Source organism: Pan paniscus, chromosome 11, assembly GCF_029289425.2.
Source record: "Pan paniscus chromosome 11, NHGRI_mPanPan1-v2.0_pri, whole genome shotgun sequence".
NCBI classification, from domain to species: domain Eukaryota; kingdom Metazoa; phylum Chordata; class Mammalia; order Primates; family Hominidae; genus Pan; species Pan paniscus.
In genome coordinates this window covers 50,085,547-50,101,520 of record NC_073260.2, presented here as the reverse complement: position 1 = coordinate 50,101,520, position 15,974 = coordinate 50,085,547, and the positions used below count along the sequence as shown (strand labels likewise).

At 54.1% G+C, this 15,974-nt stretch overlaps 2 protein-coding genes across 39 annotated transcripts in view; one reads left to right on the top strand and one right to left on the bottom strand.

Moving 5' to 3' along the window:
• SECISBP2 (SECIS binding protein 2) overlaps positions 1–7,418 on the top strand; it is a 50,279-nt gene extending 42,861 nt beyond the window's left edge. For 7 of the 33 annotated variants that reach the window (XM_055091801.2, XM_063594344.1, XM_063594342.1 and 4 more), the window contains one exon: positions 1,118–4,987. The gene's annotated coding sequence lies outside the window, so the exon portion shown is untranslated. Of the gene's footprint in view, positions 1–548; positions 609–1,117; positions 6,852–7,102 lie in introns of those variants that run through there. The other 26 variants (XR_008619680.2, XR_008619675.2, XR_008619684.2 and 23 more) reach the window with 8 other exon arrangements.
• Positions 1,893–15,974, bottom strand: part of SEMA4D (semaphorin 4D) — a 137,191-nt gene continuing 123,109 nt past the window's right edge. For 3 of the 6 annotated variants that reach the window (XM_057298695.1, XM_057298694.1, XM_055091795.1), the window contains 3 exons: positions 4,034–4,243; positions 3,724–3,821; positions 1,893–2,722 (listed from right to left, as the gene is read on the bottom strand). In XM_057298695.1, coding sequence (XP_057154678.1) covers positions 2,696–2,722; positions 3,724–3,821; positions 4,034–4,243 — 335 coding nt within the window. In that variant the 3' untranslated portion in view covers positions 1,893–2,695. Of the gene's footprint in view, positions 2,723–3,723; positions 3,822–4,033; positions 4,244–5,998; positions 6,144–7,423; positions 7,460–13,533; positions 13,883–15,974 lie in introns of those variants that run through there. The other 3 variants (XM_055091797.2, XM_063594348.1, XM_055091796.2) reach the window with 3 other exon arrangements.

Here is a 15,974-nt window from a genome sequence, read left to right as displayed (position 1 = left end):
ATGATTCCTATGTCTTAATTTACCTCCTTTGGACAGTCTGGGCCCTGAAATAAAAGGGGGCCGCGTAGTGGGGGTTCTGCTATCCCCAGCACTCCTAGGTCTGGAAGTAGTGATTGTCAAAGCCTCCAGCACTGCACAGACCTGCCGGAGCCAGATCCTGGCTCAATCCCAACCTGCGCTTACGTTTTCACCACAGCCAATGGCAGGAAAGAATTTTCACTGCTTTTTGTATTGTTTTGGCTTTGAAAGTGCTCTTAATTGAATTCAGTCATGCCAATATTGTACCTCTTGAGAAGCAGCCTGTGATGAGTACATAAAATTGGAATAATGAGTCAGAAATGACATGCTATGAGCAGGGCTGGAAATGTGACCAGAGGTTGGTGTATGAAGGCACCGTCTGCCCTGTCATCTGTGGAGCTCACAGTGACCAGTGTGAGCCTTGCTGTTCTTTACACGTTCTGAGCTGTTTAGACATGGGAAGTAGATGTGGTCAGCCAGGCCATCAGTAGTCCCAAGCAGCAAGTCATCTCCACCCATTTATCTTTCAGGGCAGTCAGCGGGGCCAGCAGGAAAGGAGAGGTCTTTCCTGCTTCCTCCTCCCCTCATCAGTAAGTAGCAAGTCGTGGTAAGTTTGAAAATAGGAGATTATTTGAGAATAAAAGTTCCAAAATTAATTTGTGGGGAAAAAGACAAAATAGCCTATCAGCTGCACTCAGCAGCTAGAATTTTAAAATTTGATAAATCAAAAAAAGATCTCTACTAGAGATGAATTCCTCTGCTCAAAGCCCCTTTTTAGAGCTCTCTAGGTCTGTGATATTTGTTTTACTAATCCTAAGATAAAAGCAGCTTACACAGAGTAGGTAGGCTTTTCAACATTTCATGCGGCTGCTGAGAGCTTTCCTTTTCCTGGGATTTAACCAAACTCTCATCACATGGTTGCCTGGTGATGCTATCATTTTCTTGGCAGTGAAGGACTCCAGCTGAGGCCACTGCTGCAGGTGACTTCAGCTCCCTCAACGTGCAGATGGTGCCGCATGTAGCACACAGCTCTGGGCCAGGGGCGCCAAGTACAGTCATTTAACTGAACAATGTACAACTCTATTTTTATTTTTTCCAGCAGAGCAAAGAAAGACTCAGAAATTCATCCTCATAACTCCATTTCCCAGTAGAACACTCCACATTACGAAAACTTCAAGTATGTAATTATTTTGTTAAGCGTGGAAGTGCTTGAAATCCAGACTTCAGGAGAAGACAGAAAACAGCACCAAGAATATAAGCCTAAAGCCCATAGCATTTCACTCAGCAGTTTGTAGTGGTTGAAGCCACACCCAAAGCAAGAACCACAGTGAGCTGATGGATATTTTACAGGAAAACTTCAGGTTATGAGTATGTGATGGTTCCGTGAGCAAGACTGGCATCCTTGGCTGGATGGGCAAGCACACACCTCACAGGCAGCTGGGCCTCTCGACTTGGGGTGCGGAGGGGGAACGTGTGGAGACAACCAGGGTGTCTCCAGCATCTTCAGGACACCTGTTGTGATGGATCCTGAAGGAATTAGCAGGCGATGTATGCTGATCCCACACAAAGGCTGGTAGAGAATTTGTCCAGCTCCAGAAAGAGGGGATGCAAAACAGGTCATTGTCACACTGCTGGGAAGACACTCAGTATTTGCTAGGATCACCAGAGGGGTGCGGCTTGACTTTTAACAGAGGCTTTGGTTTTATGATAGACATGAAAACTGTCATTCAACAGACAAGAAGAGACGTGTGTATAAGATTAAAGGCTGAGCAGCTTTAGGACAAGTTCACACACACAGTGACACAGTCTTCAGAGATACAGCTTTAATAATTAGAGACTTGAAAGCAGGTAGAACAAAACACTCATGAGACTCATTCCATTGTCAAGAAATTTAATATGGCACCAGGAGATTTGCATAATTGACCTATTTGGCTTTCTGCATCAAGTTTGGTGTCCTGTTGCAGAAGCTGAGCATTGACGGGACAGAGGCATAAACTGCAGCGCTTGATAAAATAGAGCCCCGTATTCTGAGGTTAGTGAAGAAAACACAAAGACTTGACAGATGCACTCCCAGATCGCATCTCACAGTCATTCAAGGTTTAGGGCAAGGGATTTCCATGTGGAGTCTCACCTTTTCTTGTCCCGGTCATGCATCTTGGAGTTCCTTGGCTAAGTCTGCAGGGAGGAGAAGCAGCAGGCTTGATTTGCATCAATAAAAGCAGCGATCTGTGCTGGCCATGCTAACCCTGTTGGCTGTTAGGGGGTGGGGGCACTCTGTAAAGGGGAGTCACTGGGACGGTGTAGGATCAGCCTTCAGAGCCTGCTGCCTGACCGTAGAGGAGGAACCTGCACACACCCTGCTGTTTTAGTTCACGAACAGCTATCGAAGCCTGTTAGCCATCCTGGTTACCTGCTTGTGCCAGACAGAACTTACTGTCCCAGGTAAGCACCTAATTTTTTAAGTCTTAGTTCCTGTCACAGGCCCACTTGGGTTCCAGGCTTCTCCACTGTCCCGCCTCTGCCCATCAGGTGGTGGCCCAATGGCTGTGTTCAGAGCAGGCTTGGGCAAGACAGCTCACAGTTGTGGGGGACCAGGCCTTCTCCGGGGGTGGCTGTGGTCAGTGGCAGCAGGGTCTTGTTGGGGTTGAGGTCGGTGTCAGGGATTCCTTCCTGGTGGCTACAGGGTGTCCTTGCTACAGCTTTCCTGAAAGAACAATGTGGTCTTTGAATCCTTGGCGGAACGGATGGGCCTTTCCTGCTCTGCAGCTCAGTCTGTCTCATAGCCCATCCCAGGCAGAGCACTCAAGGCCTCAGCCCCCTGTTGTGGTTCCCCTCCTTGGAGTCTAAAGATCCAAATGCCAGGAGTGGTTCTCCCATATGTGACAGGAAGGCAGAGCAGCAGCGCATTCACTCCACTCCCAGATTGTGCTGAGAGGCAGGAGGGCTGGAGAGAGGGAGCCTGTGTGTGCTGAAGTACAGAAGATCAGCTGTAAATGCCCAGCCTTTGGTGGCAACAGTTCGGGGGTGTACTGCTGGCAGCCACGTAACCCACACACTTTAATGCACTCACTTGAGTGCTGCAGACCCCACCGCAGGTGGTAGCACACACAGTGATGAATCCCTGCCTTTGCCTTCTGTATCGGCTATTTGGGAGCCGGGGCTGGACAACTTTGTCTCCGTGGGGAGACAGGGAGCCTCTAGGGAGCCTCTGCCCCGCTGCCTGCAGCTTCCATGCTGTAGCCCAGTTCCTGCCAGGGCTTAGCTCAGGAAGCCACTCCCCCTGATCCCTCCAGCAGGTGCCTCAGGTGAGGCATCCAGCCAGGAGCTACCTGGAGGGTTCCCCACCTGTCCAGGTTTCCTGCCCTCCTCAAAGGAGTGACTCGCTGAGTGCTCTGTACAGAGAATGGGGTGGCCGTGGGGGCCCATCTAACCAGACAGCCCCACCTGTGAGTCCCTCCCAGTCTCGCCTCCCTTCAGTCTCTTTTAAGGGCTGGGGCCAGATGCCCCTTGATCTCCTGCAGCCTCAGCAACAAGACGTGGGATTTCCCCCCAGTGTTGCAGATTTCATAAAGGAAACTGCTCCGGGGCTGAGAGGGAACAAGTGGGGTCCATGCTGAATGGGGCCCTTGAAAGATCCACTGGATGTGGCAGGTGCCCTGCCCCTGACTCCAGCCCTCCTTTCTTTGCCCGGCTGCGGCCACTTACCCACGCCTTCCTCCAGCTCTGCATCATCCGGTCGTGCTCCCCAGCCACAGCCCTCCAGGCGGAGAGCTCTCTGGTCCACTTCTCCTGGTGGGTCACTTCTGGAAAACAAGCAGGGTCCCCAGGTCAAAGCTCTGTAGGCCTTTATGGCACCCTTGATGCCCACTGGCCACCTTTCTCAATGGAAAGCCAATAAATCCCAAACCCAAAATGCCACCGTGCAAGCATGCTTTCCAGCTGTTTTTTAACTGCCATTGTAAATAGTGAAAAATTACCTCATAAAAGGGTTACAGTGGGCATGGGAATCACTTACCAGGTCTCAACACAGCAACCTGCACCTTCGAAGTCTTGTTCCCTGCTGAGGAGAGGACAGAGCAGCGATACTCAGCGCTTTCCCTGATGGCGTCCTGCAGCCAGCTGAGTGCATGGGCCCTGCCATTGGGCAGTGCATGGGTCTGCACAGGGACACAGGTCTCCAGAGCTCGCCCATTCTTCTCCCAGACAAAGCGAATGTCTGCAGGACCTGGGGGCACAGACCGTTTCCACCTCTGAGTCCACATTTAGGACCCAAAGAAGCTGCCCCACGAGGGTGCAGGGGGATTACCTCTGCTGTCCCAGTTGGACCTGAAGTGACTTGGGACAACTTCCAATTCAGTCCCTGGGACTGCCCTGGAGGTGGCTTCCCATGGCCAGCGGGAGCCTTGGCCTTGGCCCCTGTCCTGTGGACTTCCTGCTCTTTGACCTTAATTGCCATTTTTCAAAGCACACCTGTGTGGCCTGTGTCCCCTAGGACCCCCTTTCTTGCAGCGCTGTGCTGGTTTCTTATGGAATGGTTCTGGGCCTTGGAACAGCATCCCACCCCACCATGGCCCTGCTGCCACACACATGTCCTGTGACCACATGGACAGAGACATCCCAAGGCTCTGCCATCACCAGGGCCACAGCATGGAGAGGCCCAGAGCTCGGCCAGCTGTGTGCAGAGGGGGCTGGGCCAGAGTGGGGACCATGAGGGCCTGTCTCTCCAATTGAGACACTGGGACCTGGGGTGGGCTTGGAGGGGAGTAGATGCCACAGGCTGGAGAGCTCAGACCCTGGCAGGGGCCGGGCCCTGCAGAATTACACTGGGACTGCCGAGTGCAGCACATCCAGGATGGGCTTCCAGCCTTGAGCATGGACTCTGGGCCCGACATTGGCCACTTCTACCGCAAACCTCTGTTGTTTTTCTCTGGGCTTTTGATCTTAATTACTTATTGAAAAAAGTAGAGAGGCCAGTTACTTCACACACACTCAGACCATCTGTTGCAACCTGCCAGGGTGGAGCCTGGCTGGCCTCAGCTTGTCTGATGGAGAGATCAGGAGGGTGGGCGAGGCAGAGACGTTCCCCTGTGGCCCAGGCTGCCTCGCCTGGGGAGGCCAGCCTCATCCCAGGGCAAGAAGTCTGCGCGGCCAACCCTGAGGGCTACTCCTAGACTCTGTATTTGTTCCAGGTGGCTGGGGTGGGGCTGTGAAAACCAGAATGTTGGGGGTTTTGGGCGGGGGGGAGGGGCACAAGTAAGTTCTGGTCAGCAGGTCACCTCCCGGCCTTCCTTGCTTGTGAAGTCTGTTGGCCCTCCAGGGGCTGCTGGCCATGTTGGGACAGGCTCAACTCCCTGTTCCTTACTGAAGGAAAAACAAGCACATCCACTTTGATCTGCTTCGCACACTGGCTTCCCCTCAAATGCAGAAAGGGCTGAGGGGGGCCACGCTCCCACTAAGCTCCAGCCCCAGAGCGTACAGACCCTGGAGTTGAGCTGGGATGGCGGGGAGGGCCAGGCCAGGCCCTGGAGGGCAGGTGAGGGAGTGCAGGTGCTCCTTCTGTCTCTGAAGCTCCTGCTTGTGGTGGGGCTGGGGAGGCCGGCCAGCCTACTCTGCTGCTTCTGTCTCCCTCAGGCGCAGCCTGCATCAGGCCAGGCACCCCAGCAGCGTGGACTGGGGTGACACCCTCCCACCTGCTGCCTAGTGACCTGGCTCCCTGACCAGCACCTGCCCTTCCTCGAGGCCCACCAAGGCCCCCAAATGGGCCATGGGCCACCTAGACCAGTGCCGGTCATGGCCTCTGCTTGACCATGACACCTCATAAGAATTGGTCTTTAGAAGTTAGATTTGCCCTAGATGCCCATCAACCTCGGAATGACAAAATGAAGTGTGGCTTCATGGAGAATGCTTAGTAGTGAAAAGGAAGGAGTTCAGAACACTGAGCAGGTAAAACAAATTCCAGAGCCAAAAGAGTCCAAAGTACCTGCACACACAAAAACTGGCCTTGTTCTCAGGTGTAGGGGCAGAGGTGCATCCAGTTACAGGTATTAAATGGTGTGGGTGGACCCACGCTCCCTCCCTGGGCAGGACAGTAGTGGCCAGAGAGCTTTCCATTTCTGTGGCACATGCTGGATTTTTGAAAAGAAGAGATCGCCAGTTTAATGAAGCTGACTTTAGTAATGCATTTTCCCTGCTTTACTGACTGTGGCATCTGCTCATCTTTGTCCAGTCTCTTGGTCAACAATTCCCCACTGTCCAGGATCACCAGAGAATGCTCCTCCCAAGGACTTGACCAAGCTCAGACCCTTTAGCTGGGCAGTCCTAGGAATGAGTCCCGAGGCAATCATGGGCCCAGTGAAGCCCTGTTTCTATCAGTGAGGAGTTGGGAAATGTCCAAGAAGGGGGCCACAAGTCACTCATTCGAAGTGCCATCGAAGAATATTCAGCAACACAGAAAAATACTATTAAGTGAAAGAATATCTAGGAGTGTGTGTATATATGTACACACCCATGTATACATGTGTGAACGTAGATAGTCATGACCTAAAAATGGCCGGGATGCTGGTGGTAACTACCTCTGGATGGTTAAATTTGGGATTGTTTAAATTTTTTCTTTATACTTCCCTGGAGTTTCCAAACTTAAACAAGCATTGCTTTTATAATAATAATTTTTTATAAAAGTGTTACTTTGAAGGAAACATTCTGTAAACTCAAGGAAATTCAGAAGATGCTCCAAAACTGTTTTGCCTGGCGGCCCATCTGGCCCTGGCCTGGTGGACAAGCCCTTGTGAACAGGTTTGGTTTTTGTGCAGAATTAAAAAAAAAAACAAACTTAACACTCTATGATTTGTTTTTTCCCACTCAAAATGTTTTGGACTCTGGCCACAGATAATTCCATGTATCTATCTACAAATATAAGTACATATTACATAGATGTACAAACATATGTCTCTATGTACATCTAGGTGCCCATCAACTGGGGAATAGATATTCCCTTTCCCAGCTGATGGGCATCCAGGTAAAATCTCATTTTAAGAAACAGATTTTTTTGAGCTGTTATGATCAAGTAACACTTTTCTTTGAACAGACAGTGAAGTGAGTTCTATAAAAGCCCGGTCTCCTCCCTCATGTGACCTGCACCAAGAACCACCCAGGGGACTGGAGTCACTGAGTCACAGGAGCCTCTGGAAGGTTCTCATGACTAAGAATCTGGGTGGCCTAAGCTGGATTGGATTAATCACCCAACGCCCCATCATGGGACCACTGACTGCAAAACCCTCAAAGCTCTACACTCGGGGTGTGAGCAGAAACAGACACATGCTTACCACCGCTAACAGGCATCAGTAAATACTATTTAAATACGTGCTTGATCATCATAAGACATTAAAGATGTTAAAGAAGTACTTACGTTCCATGTATTCCTTTTTAAACTATCCATCTCTTTCTGAATGCATGAGAGAGAGGGAAAGTGAGAGTTACCATCAGTGTGCAGGGCTACCCCATCAGCACCGCACCCTCAGCGGGACAGGGCAGCAGGTGCAAACCCAAGTATGTCCCACGGAGGACTGCTGGGGAGCTCCTGGAATCCTGGGCCCCCAGTGGGGAGCTGTCTTCCATCTCCCAGCAGGGCCTCCTGAAAACACCACTGGTTTCTTGCTTGGGCCAGTGCTCCAAGCCCCCTAACCATCCAACCCTGTTACCTCAAGAGAGCGGCCAGGCTGGGGTGCTACTCCCAGATCACCCCCTTGGCCTCTGTGGGGTGGGGACAAGAGGCTGGTCTGATGCTGTGGGGCTCAGCAGCCACCAACCTGGATGTGCCTTGGCTCTTCCCAGTGGCGAGCCAGGTGACACTGGTCGTGCCCTCAAAGAAGGGAAGTTGTTGTGGCTTACAAGGATCTAGGGTAGAGGTCCTGAGGACAGATATTTCCCCCTGGCCCTTCCTGTCACTGCAACTAGCTTAAGTTGAAGGCAAATAAACTTTAACTGCTGTGGCAGATGCCGTAGGTAATGATCTTTCTCCTACAGCTAGGACTATTGTGAGAAGACTGATCACCTTGGTATAAGCAAGGGCCAGGTTTATTCACCAGGGCTGGGTTTATTACATCTACTCAGAAGTCTGGGGAGGCTGCTGGCAGCCTGGGCTCCAGCACTCAGCCTGTCACTGGGGCACCTCCCACCTGCTCACTCCCACCCCAAGCCTCTAACGGAGCCAGCTGGTGCCAGGACCACCATGGCTTCAGAGCTTTGTGGATGTGATTACAAAATGTGGAGCTGATTCTACTCTGCGATAAACCAGGTGCCCTCTGGGCAGTGGCCTCGCCCTGAGGAAGGCCTGGAGGGGTGGTGAGACATCCACCCAGTGACTGAGTTGCTCAGGCCCATCCTGGAAAGTGTCCCCACTGCCATCTCCTGCAGCACTCCTCTGTGTCCTCCCGGCATCCCCATGCATGTGGCCCACTCTGACCTCAGGGCTGGCTGCCTCGGGGCCAGCCCATCTCCCAAACTCACATCCAGGTGGCCTTCCTGCAACTAATGGGGCAGCGGGCACATCCCCAGAGGGGCCATTCTCTGCACACAGTGCTGGCCACTGGCCATCATGTCTTCCATGATGGGAACTCCTGGCTTGTCCCTGCCTGTACCTGCTGCCCGGGCCTCACCCGGACACCTGCTCCCAGCCTCTTTTCCCGAGGATCCCACTGCTTCCCTGGCCCATCTCTGTGCTCTCTCCTTGGGGCACGGTCTTTTCTAATCCTGGCCATGGCCCCTCCTCCCTCCCAGACTCTGGGGACCCTTCTGGGGACAAGGACAGTGCAGCTGGGGGTATGCCCTGAGGCCTTGTTGGTCATCCTTTCTGTCCTCTGTTGAAGTCAGAGTAGCCAGGGGCCCCAAGAGGAGGGAGGAGAGAGTGAGACACCTGCCACATAGGTAGCAATTCTGACAGCTCCCTTCTCTGAGTCCTCATCTCCCTGACAGTCACCAGGCTGACGCAGCCTAACGTTTCACTCAGGTATGCTCTGACCACTCAGGGCACTGGACCAGCCCCAGCGCTTCTGGAATGCACCTGTTCATGCCTGCCACTTACTGGCCAAGCCGCCTTATCAATGTGGGCAGGAATCCTGAACCTCTTCTCTGCAAAGGGACCTGAGAAAGTACCACTGAGGCATCTGTAGGCATTGCCTGGCTCCATGGGGGGCCTGTGGGAAGGCACCACTGAGGCACCGAGGGCATTTCCAGACCCCAGGTAACCAGACAGCTGTGTTGTAAAGGCACGTGGAATTATCACAGATAACAGAAGAGACATGGACAGTTTCTGGTGAAGCTGCCTCATCTAACATGCTAAGGACCTCAGAGCACAGGGAGTTGATAGCACCACCTTGTCCTGTCCAGCAAGGGTGGCCCAACACACAAGGTCAACTAATTCCCACGACAGCCGTGGCCTTTCAAGAGAGTCTGAAACAAAGGGAAATGTCACAGAGCAGCTGGAACACACACATGCGTGCCAACAGGCCACTGTGGCCGCTAGGAACGGGGGCCCTCTCCAGAGCCCTGGGCCCCTCAAAGAGGACCAAGGGCACCTTCTGCTGCTGCCCTCTGATCCCAGTGGTTCCAAGGGCTCTGATTTCTAACACTGTAGTTAAAACATAAAAGGCCATCCCAAATCCAAATATCTAAATGCTGCCTAAAGTATGGGGGAACCATTATCAGCTTTGAAAATGACACGGGTCTAAACTTGACATGGAAGATAGTCCTGGCAGAGGTGAAGGCAGGGCCCTGACAGGGTAAAGACTGCACTTTGGTTAAAAAATTATATCGATCTGTTTCTGTGTGTGCACACTAATGTACAAGTGCATGATTTGTATCTACATGTAGACACAACCCATCCGCCATTCATCGCTATCGATCCTTACGTTTGTATACCAGATGCGCTATGTGCTGGCACACGGGTGGTGGGGTTATTTTTTCACCCATCTGTATTCCGAGTGATCCATGAGGAACTTGGGTTCATCAGTTCAGACGAGCAGAGCTCGGCTGCATGCTAACTTTACTCCACCAGCTCCAGACCGCTTTCCTCTCCTTGTCAATACACATGCTCCTCCACTTGCCACGGGGTTGCATCCCAATAAACCCACTGTGAGTTGAAACGATCCTAAGTCAACTGTGTGTGTGTGTGTATGGTTGTGTATGTGTGGACGTGATTGTGTGTGTGGTGTGGTGTGGGTAGCGTGCATGTGTCTATGTGGTGTGTATGTGCTTTGGTGTGTGCAGTATGTATGGTGGTGTGTGTGTGTTAACAGTGGTATGATTGGTGTGTGTGTGATGTGTGTTGTATGCTGTGCTGTGTGTGGTGCATGTGTGAATGGTTGTGTTTGGTATGGTGTGTATGGGGGTGGTTTTAGGTGTGTGTACAGTGTGTGTGTGTGTGTGGTGTGTATTGGTATGTGTGCACATGTGCAGTGAGTATGCATGGTCTGTGTGTATGGTGTTTGATGTGTGTGTGGTGTGTGTGATTTGGTGTATGTGATGTTTTGTGCTGTGCATTTATTGTGTGCATGCACATGGTGTGTGTTGTGTGGTGGACATGATTGTGTTTGTGATATGTGCATGTTATGTCGTGTGGTGTGTGTGTTGTGGTACATGTGTCGTGTGGTGTATATTGTGGTGTATCTGTATGTATGTGGTGTATCTGATATATATGTGGCGTGTGGTGTGTGTGGTGTGTGGTGTGTGTGGCTGGTGTGGTGTGTGTGGTATGTAGGTGTGTGGTTTGTGTGTGTGGTGTGTATGAAGGAGGTATGGTGTGTGTGTGATGCTGGCGTGTGGTGTGTGTGGCATGTGGTGTGAGGGGGTGTGGTGCTGGTGTGTGGTATGTCTGCTGTGTGGTCTGTGTAGTGTGTGTGGTATGTGTGTCTGGGATGTGTGCGTGGGGGGTACGGTGCATGGCATGTGTGCGGTATATGTCATGCTCATGTGTGGTGTGTTTGGTGTGTGGTATGTGGCTGGCATAGTCTACCTAGTTTGTGGGGTGTGGTGTGTGTGTGGGGTGTGGTTGTGAGGGGTGTGATTGTGTGGGGTGGGGTGTATGTGTGGGGGTGGTATCTGTGGTGGGGTGTGGCATGTGTGTGGGTGTGGTGTGTGTCTGGGGTGCGGTGTGTCGGGCATGTGTGTGTGGGATGTGGCGTGTGTGTCTGGGATGTGTAGCATGTGACTGGGATGGTGTGTGTTGGGGGGGTGTTGTGTGTCTGGGGTATGGTGTGTATCTGGGGTGGTGTGTGGTGTGTGGGGTATGGTGTGTATCTGGGGTAGGGTGTGTATCTGGGGTGAGGTGTGGTGTCAGGGGTATGTCGGGGTGTGGTGTGTGGGGTGTGTGGTGTGTGTCTGGGGTGTGTAGGGTGTGGTGTGTGGGGGGTGCGGTGTGTATCTGGGGTGTGTGATGTGTGTCTGGGGTGTGGTGTGTATCTGGGGGGGTAGGGTGTGTATCTGGGGTGGGTGTGGTGTGTGTCAGGGGTATGTGTGTGTCTGGGGTGTGGGGTGTGGTTATGTGTTATGTCTGGGGTGTGTAGGGTGTGGTGTGTGGGGGGCATGCGGTGTGTATCTGGGGTGTGGTGTGTGTGGGGTGTGGGGTGTGTCTGGGGTGTGGGGTGTGTGGGGTTGGTGTGTGTCGGGGTGTGTGTGTCTGGGGTGTGGTGTGTGTGTGGGGTGTGGTGTGTGTCAGGTGTGTGTGTGGGGTGTGATGTGTGTGTCTGGGATGTGTCGGTGTGTGTGTCTGGGGTGTGGTGTGGGTGGGGTGTGTGTGTGGGGGGTGTGGTGTGTGTGTGGGGTGTGGTGTGTGTGTGGGGGTGTGTGTGTCTGGGGTGTGGTGTGTGTGGGAGGGTGTGGTGTGTGTGTAGGGTGTGGTGTGGGGTGTGGTGTGTTGGGGTGTGTGTGGGGTGTGGTGTGTGTTGGGGGTGTGGTGTGTGTCTAGGGTGTGTGTGTGGGGGGGTATGATGTGTGTGGGATGTGTCTGGGGTGTGGTGTGTGGGATGTGGTGTGTGTCTGGGGTGTGGTGTGTGTCTGGGGTGTGGTGTGTGAGGGGGGTGTGGTGTGTGTTGGGGTGTGTCTGGGGTGTGGTTTGTGTGGGGGTGTGTGTGTCTGGGGTGTGGTGTGTGATGTGTGTGGGGGTGTGTGTGTCTGGGGTGTGGTGTGTGATGTGTGTGGGGGGTGTGGTGTGTGGGGTGTGGTATCTGGGGTGTGGTGTGTGTGTTGGGGTGTGTGTGTCTGGGGTGTGGTGTGTGTTGGGGGTGTGGTGTGTGTCTGGGGTGTGTGTGTGGGGGGTATGATGTGTGTGGGATGTGTCTGGGGTGTGGTGTGTGTGGGGGGTGTGGTGTGTGTGGGGGTGTGTGTGTCTGGGGTGTGTGTGGGGGGGGTGTGGTGTGTGGGGTGTGGTGTGTGTCTGGGGTGTGTGGGGTGTGGTGTGTGTTGGCGTGGTGTGTGTCTGGGGTGTGTGTGGGGGGGGTGTGATGTGTGTGGGATGTGTCTAGGGTGTGGTGTGTGTGTGGGGTGTGGTGTGTGTGTGGGGTGTGGTGTGTGGGGTGTGGTGTGTGTGGGGTGTGGTGTGTGTGGGGTGTGGTGTGTGTGGGGGGTGTGGTGTGTGTGTGGGGTGTGGTGTGTGTCAGGAGTATGTCTGGGGTGTGGTGTGTGTCAGGGGTGTGTGTCGGGGGTGTGTGTGGGGGGGTGTGATGTGTGTGGTGTGTGGGGTGTGTGGGGTGTGGTGTGTGTGTGGGGTGTGGTGTGTGTGTGGGGTGTGGTGTGTGGGGTGTGGTGTGTGTGTGGGGTGTGGTGTGTGTGTGGGGTGTGGGGTGTGTGTGGTGTGTGGGGTGTGGTGTGTGTGGGGTGTGGTGTGTGTGGGGTGTGGTGTGTGGGGTGTGTGGGGGATGTGGTGTGTGTCTGGGGTGTGGTGTGTGTCTGGGGTGTGGTGTGTGTTGGGGTGTGTCTGGGGTGTGGTGTGTGTCGGGGGCGTGTGTGTCGGGTGTGTGTGTGGGGGTGTGATGGGTGTGGTGTGTGTGGGGGGTGTGGTGTATGTGTGGGGTGTGGTGTGTGGGGGGGTGTGTGTGTGGGGTGTGGTGTGTGTGGGGTGCGGTGTGTGGTTGTGTGGGGTGTGGTGTGTGTCTGGGCTGTGGTGGGTGTGTGGTGTGTGGGGTGTGGTGTGTGTCGGGGGTGTGTATGGGGTGTGGTGTGTGTCGGGGGTGTGGTGTCTGAGGTGTGTGTGGGGGGGTGTGGTGTGGTGTGTGTCTGGGATGTGGTGTCTGGGGTGTGGTGTGTCGGGGGTGCGTGTGTCTGGGGTGTGGTGTGTGTGTCCCTGCCCGTCCTTTACGGCTGGTACCAGGGTGACTGACTATAGTAAATGTGCGTTGCTAGCCGCATGACAAAGCTTAGACAGCAGTCCATCCCAGGGCCAGCGCGGTGCAGGATGGCTGTGCAACAGCTGTGAACACTCTCAAGGCCGCTGTCCCTCCTGTGTGGCCACAGTGCACACTGAGGCAGTTGGCCACTCCCAGCTGCTCCAGGCCCTGCCGATGCACTCAGTCCCCCAGGACTCAGAATCATAGGGCTAGCGGCTCCCAGGGCATGGGCCCCAAGGCAGTGCAGTCCTGACCTGCCCACCCCTCTTGTCACTGAGCCCAGGGTACCATGCTTGGGGTGACACCATGTGCTGTCTCACCTGGGCACTGCAAAGGCATAGTTCCCACTATGACACCCCTGGGGTGTCCCAGGGCCTTCTCAGGACCGTCCCATCCTGCCCCAGGGACAAGGCTGGCCTGTGCCAGGGCCATCAGTGGATCTTTCCGTATCATCTTCCACTGATAATTCCACTTCCTAGAGGCGAGAACTGTGGTGGAGAAGGGATGAAATGTGTCTAGGTGGAGAGTGGCACTGGTGGCCAATCTCCCACCCCAGCTCCTGACACGGGCCCACAGGTGTGGCCCTGTCCCTCCCTTGGATGGGCAGTGAGGCCCCTGGGTGCAGGACAAGGGTGGGCCTCCACCCCACCACCAGGCCTCAAGCTCTCACATCCCCAGGACTCAGGCCTCTCCGCCCTACTCTGCCCACATGGCCACATCACCTCCACCGCACCCCACGTTGGGCCCTTGTGCCCTGGCAGCCTCTGCACACACCACAGGCTATGTTTTCCTCTGTGCAGACCCACCCCGATCCCCTTTCAGGAAGCGCTTTGGCCTCAGAGGGCCCTCACCTCTCCTGGATGGCCGAGTCCCTGGGGCCACTTTCTGAGCACTGGCCAAGTGTTGGGGCAGGTGGGGACATCTCCTGGGTGACACATGGGCCTCCACCAGCTCTGGGGTAGACCCAGTCCCCAAGTGCAACCCTGACCAACTGACCTTCCATCAGTCAGCCCTCTCTGGGGGGTGAGACGCTCCCCAAGACACAGGGTCACCCAGCAGAGCTACAGGCACCAGGACGCAGCATGGGGAACTGAAGATGCCACGAATGTCCTCTAAGTTTCATATTCTAAAGACACTTTGCTAGCCCTTTAATCAGACAGCCCCCAAACCACTGTGACAGCTACCACGAAAACAGCCATTATAGCAAAGAAAAACCCAGCCAAGTTCCAAAGCAGCCCTGCCCTGGGTGGCTGGGGGAGGACACAGGCGGAAGCGGTAGGCCTGTGCCTTGAGTGCACTGTATTGCAATCTCCAGGCCCTGGGCCTCACCTGGAACGGCTCATTCCTGGCCCACAAGGCAGAAAATGGCACTCACTCTCCTCAGGAAAGTCTCTGGGACTTGCAAGTCACACTGTGGCCTCTGCCGCAGGAAGCATCTACAGACCCCAACAGAACCCTGGAGCCTACTCAGGAAATTCACAGCCACAGCCCCTCTGAGTTCACGGCATGCCCATGATGCCCTGGCCTCGGCCCACCCTTGAAAAGGCTGAAGCCACTCTCTCCTAAGCTGGTGCTCCCTGGGGAGGTCTCACAGCCTTCGCAGGCTGTGGCCTCAGTGGAACAAGTGAATGAGAATGTCCCAGATGGGGCCAAATGCCTCTGGAGAGAAAGTAAAGACCACGTGAAAAGGGGGTGACGGAGGGCTGGGGGCCTCAGTTCTCAATCTGTTCAGTCCATCCTGAGCACTGGCAAAGGACTGCCCTCCTCCCTCATCTCCCCTACCCTCTACACACTACTCCTGGCCACACTGCTGCAAGCTCACAGCTACATTCCCCATATCCATCTGTGACCGCCAGCTTTCTGTTAGGTCTGGCCATGGGAGTCATTGACAGGAGACAGGAAGTTGGAAGGAAAAAACATTTTTGTGGCTTCAAGTAGGACCTCCAGCAGTGAAGGCAGTGTGGCGGGCAGGGAGAGGCTGCAGATCACACGGCCACAGCCTCGGTGGCACAGCAAGCGAGACTGAGTGTTTGACACTTCACTCTTCCTGCCCATGGCTGGTAATGGAAACCTCACCTTCCCACTTTGTTCCCAGCCCTTCTATCACCTTTGTAACCAATTCCCTGTGGTTGAAATACCTGGGGTGGTTTCTGTTGCTGTAACAGTGATGTCCCTTCTCCCTGGGCACCCATCTTTCATTCCCTGCTGACCCCAGGGGTTTGTGTGTATGCCTGCCTAGCTACAGGGGTACACCTGGAGCCTCACATTTAAAAATGTAACAGCAGCCGGGCATGGTGGCTCATGCCTGTAATCCCAGCACTTTGGGAGGCCAAGGCAGGTGAATCCCCTGAGGTCAGTAGTTTGAGACCAGCCTGGCCAAGATGGCGAAACCCTGTCTCTACTAAAAATACAAAAATTAGCTGGGCATGGTGAGGCGTGCCTGTAATCCCAGCTACTAGGGGGGCTGATGCAGGAGGATCGCTTGATCCTGGGAGGCGAAGCTTGCAGTGAGCCAAGATCGTGCCACTGCACTCCAGCCTGGGCAACAGAGCAAGACTCTGCCTCAAAAATAAATAAATA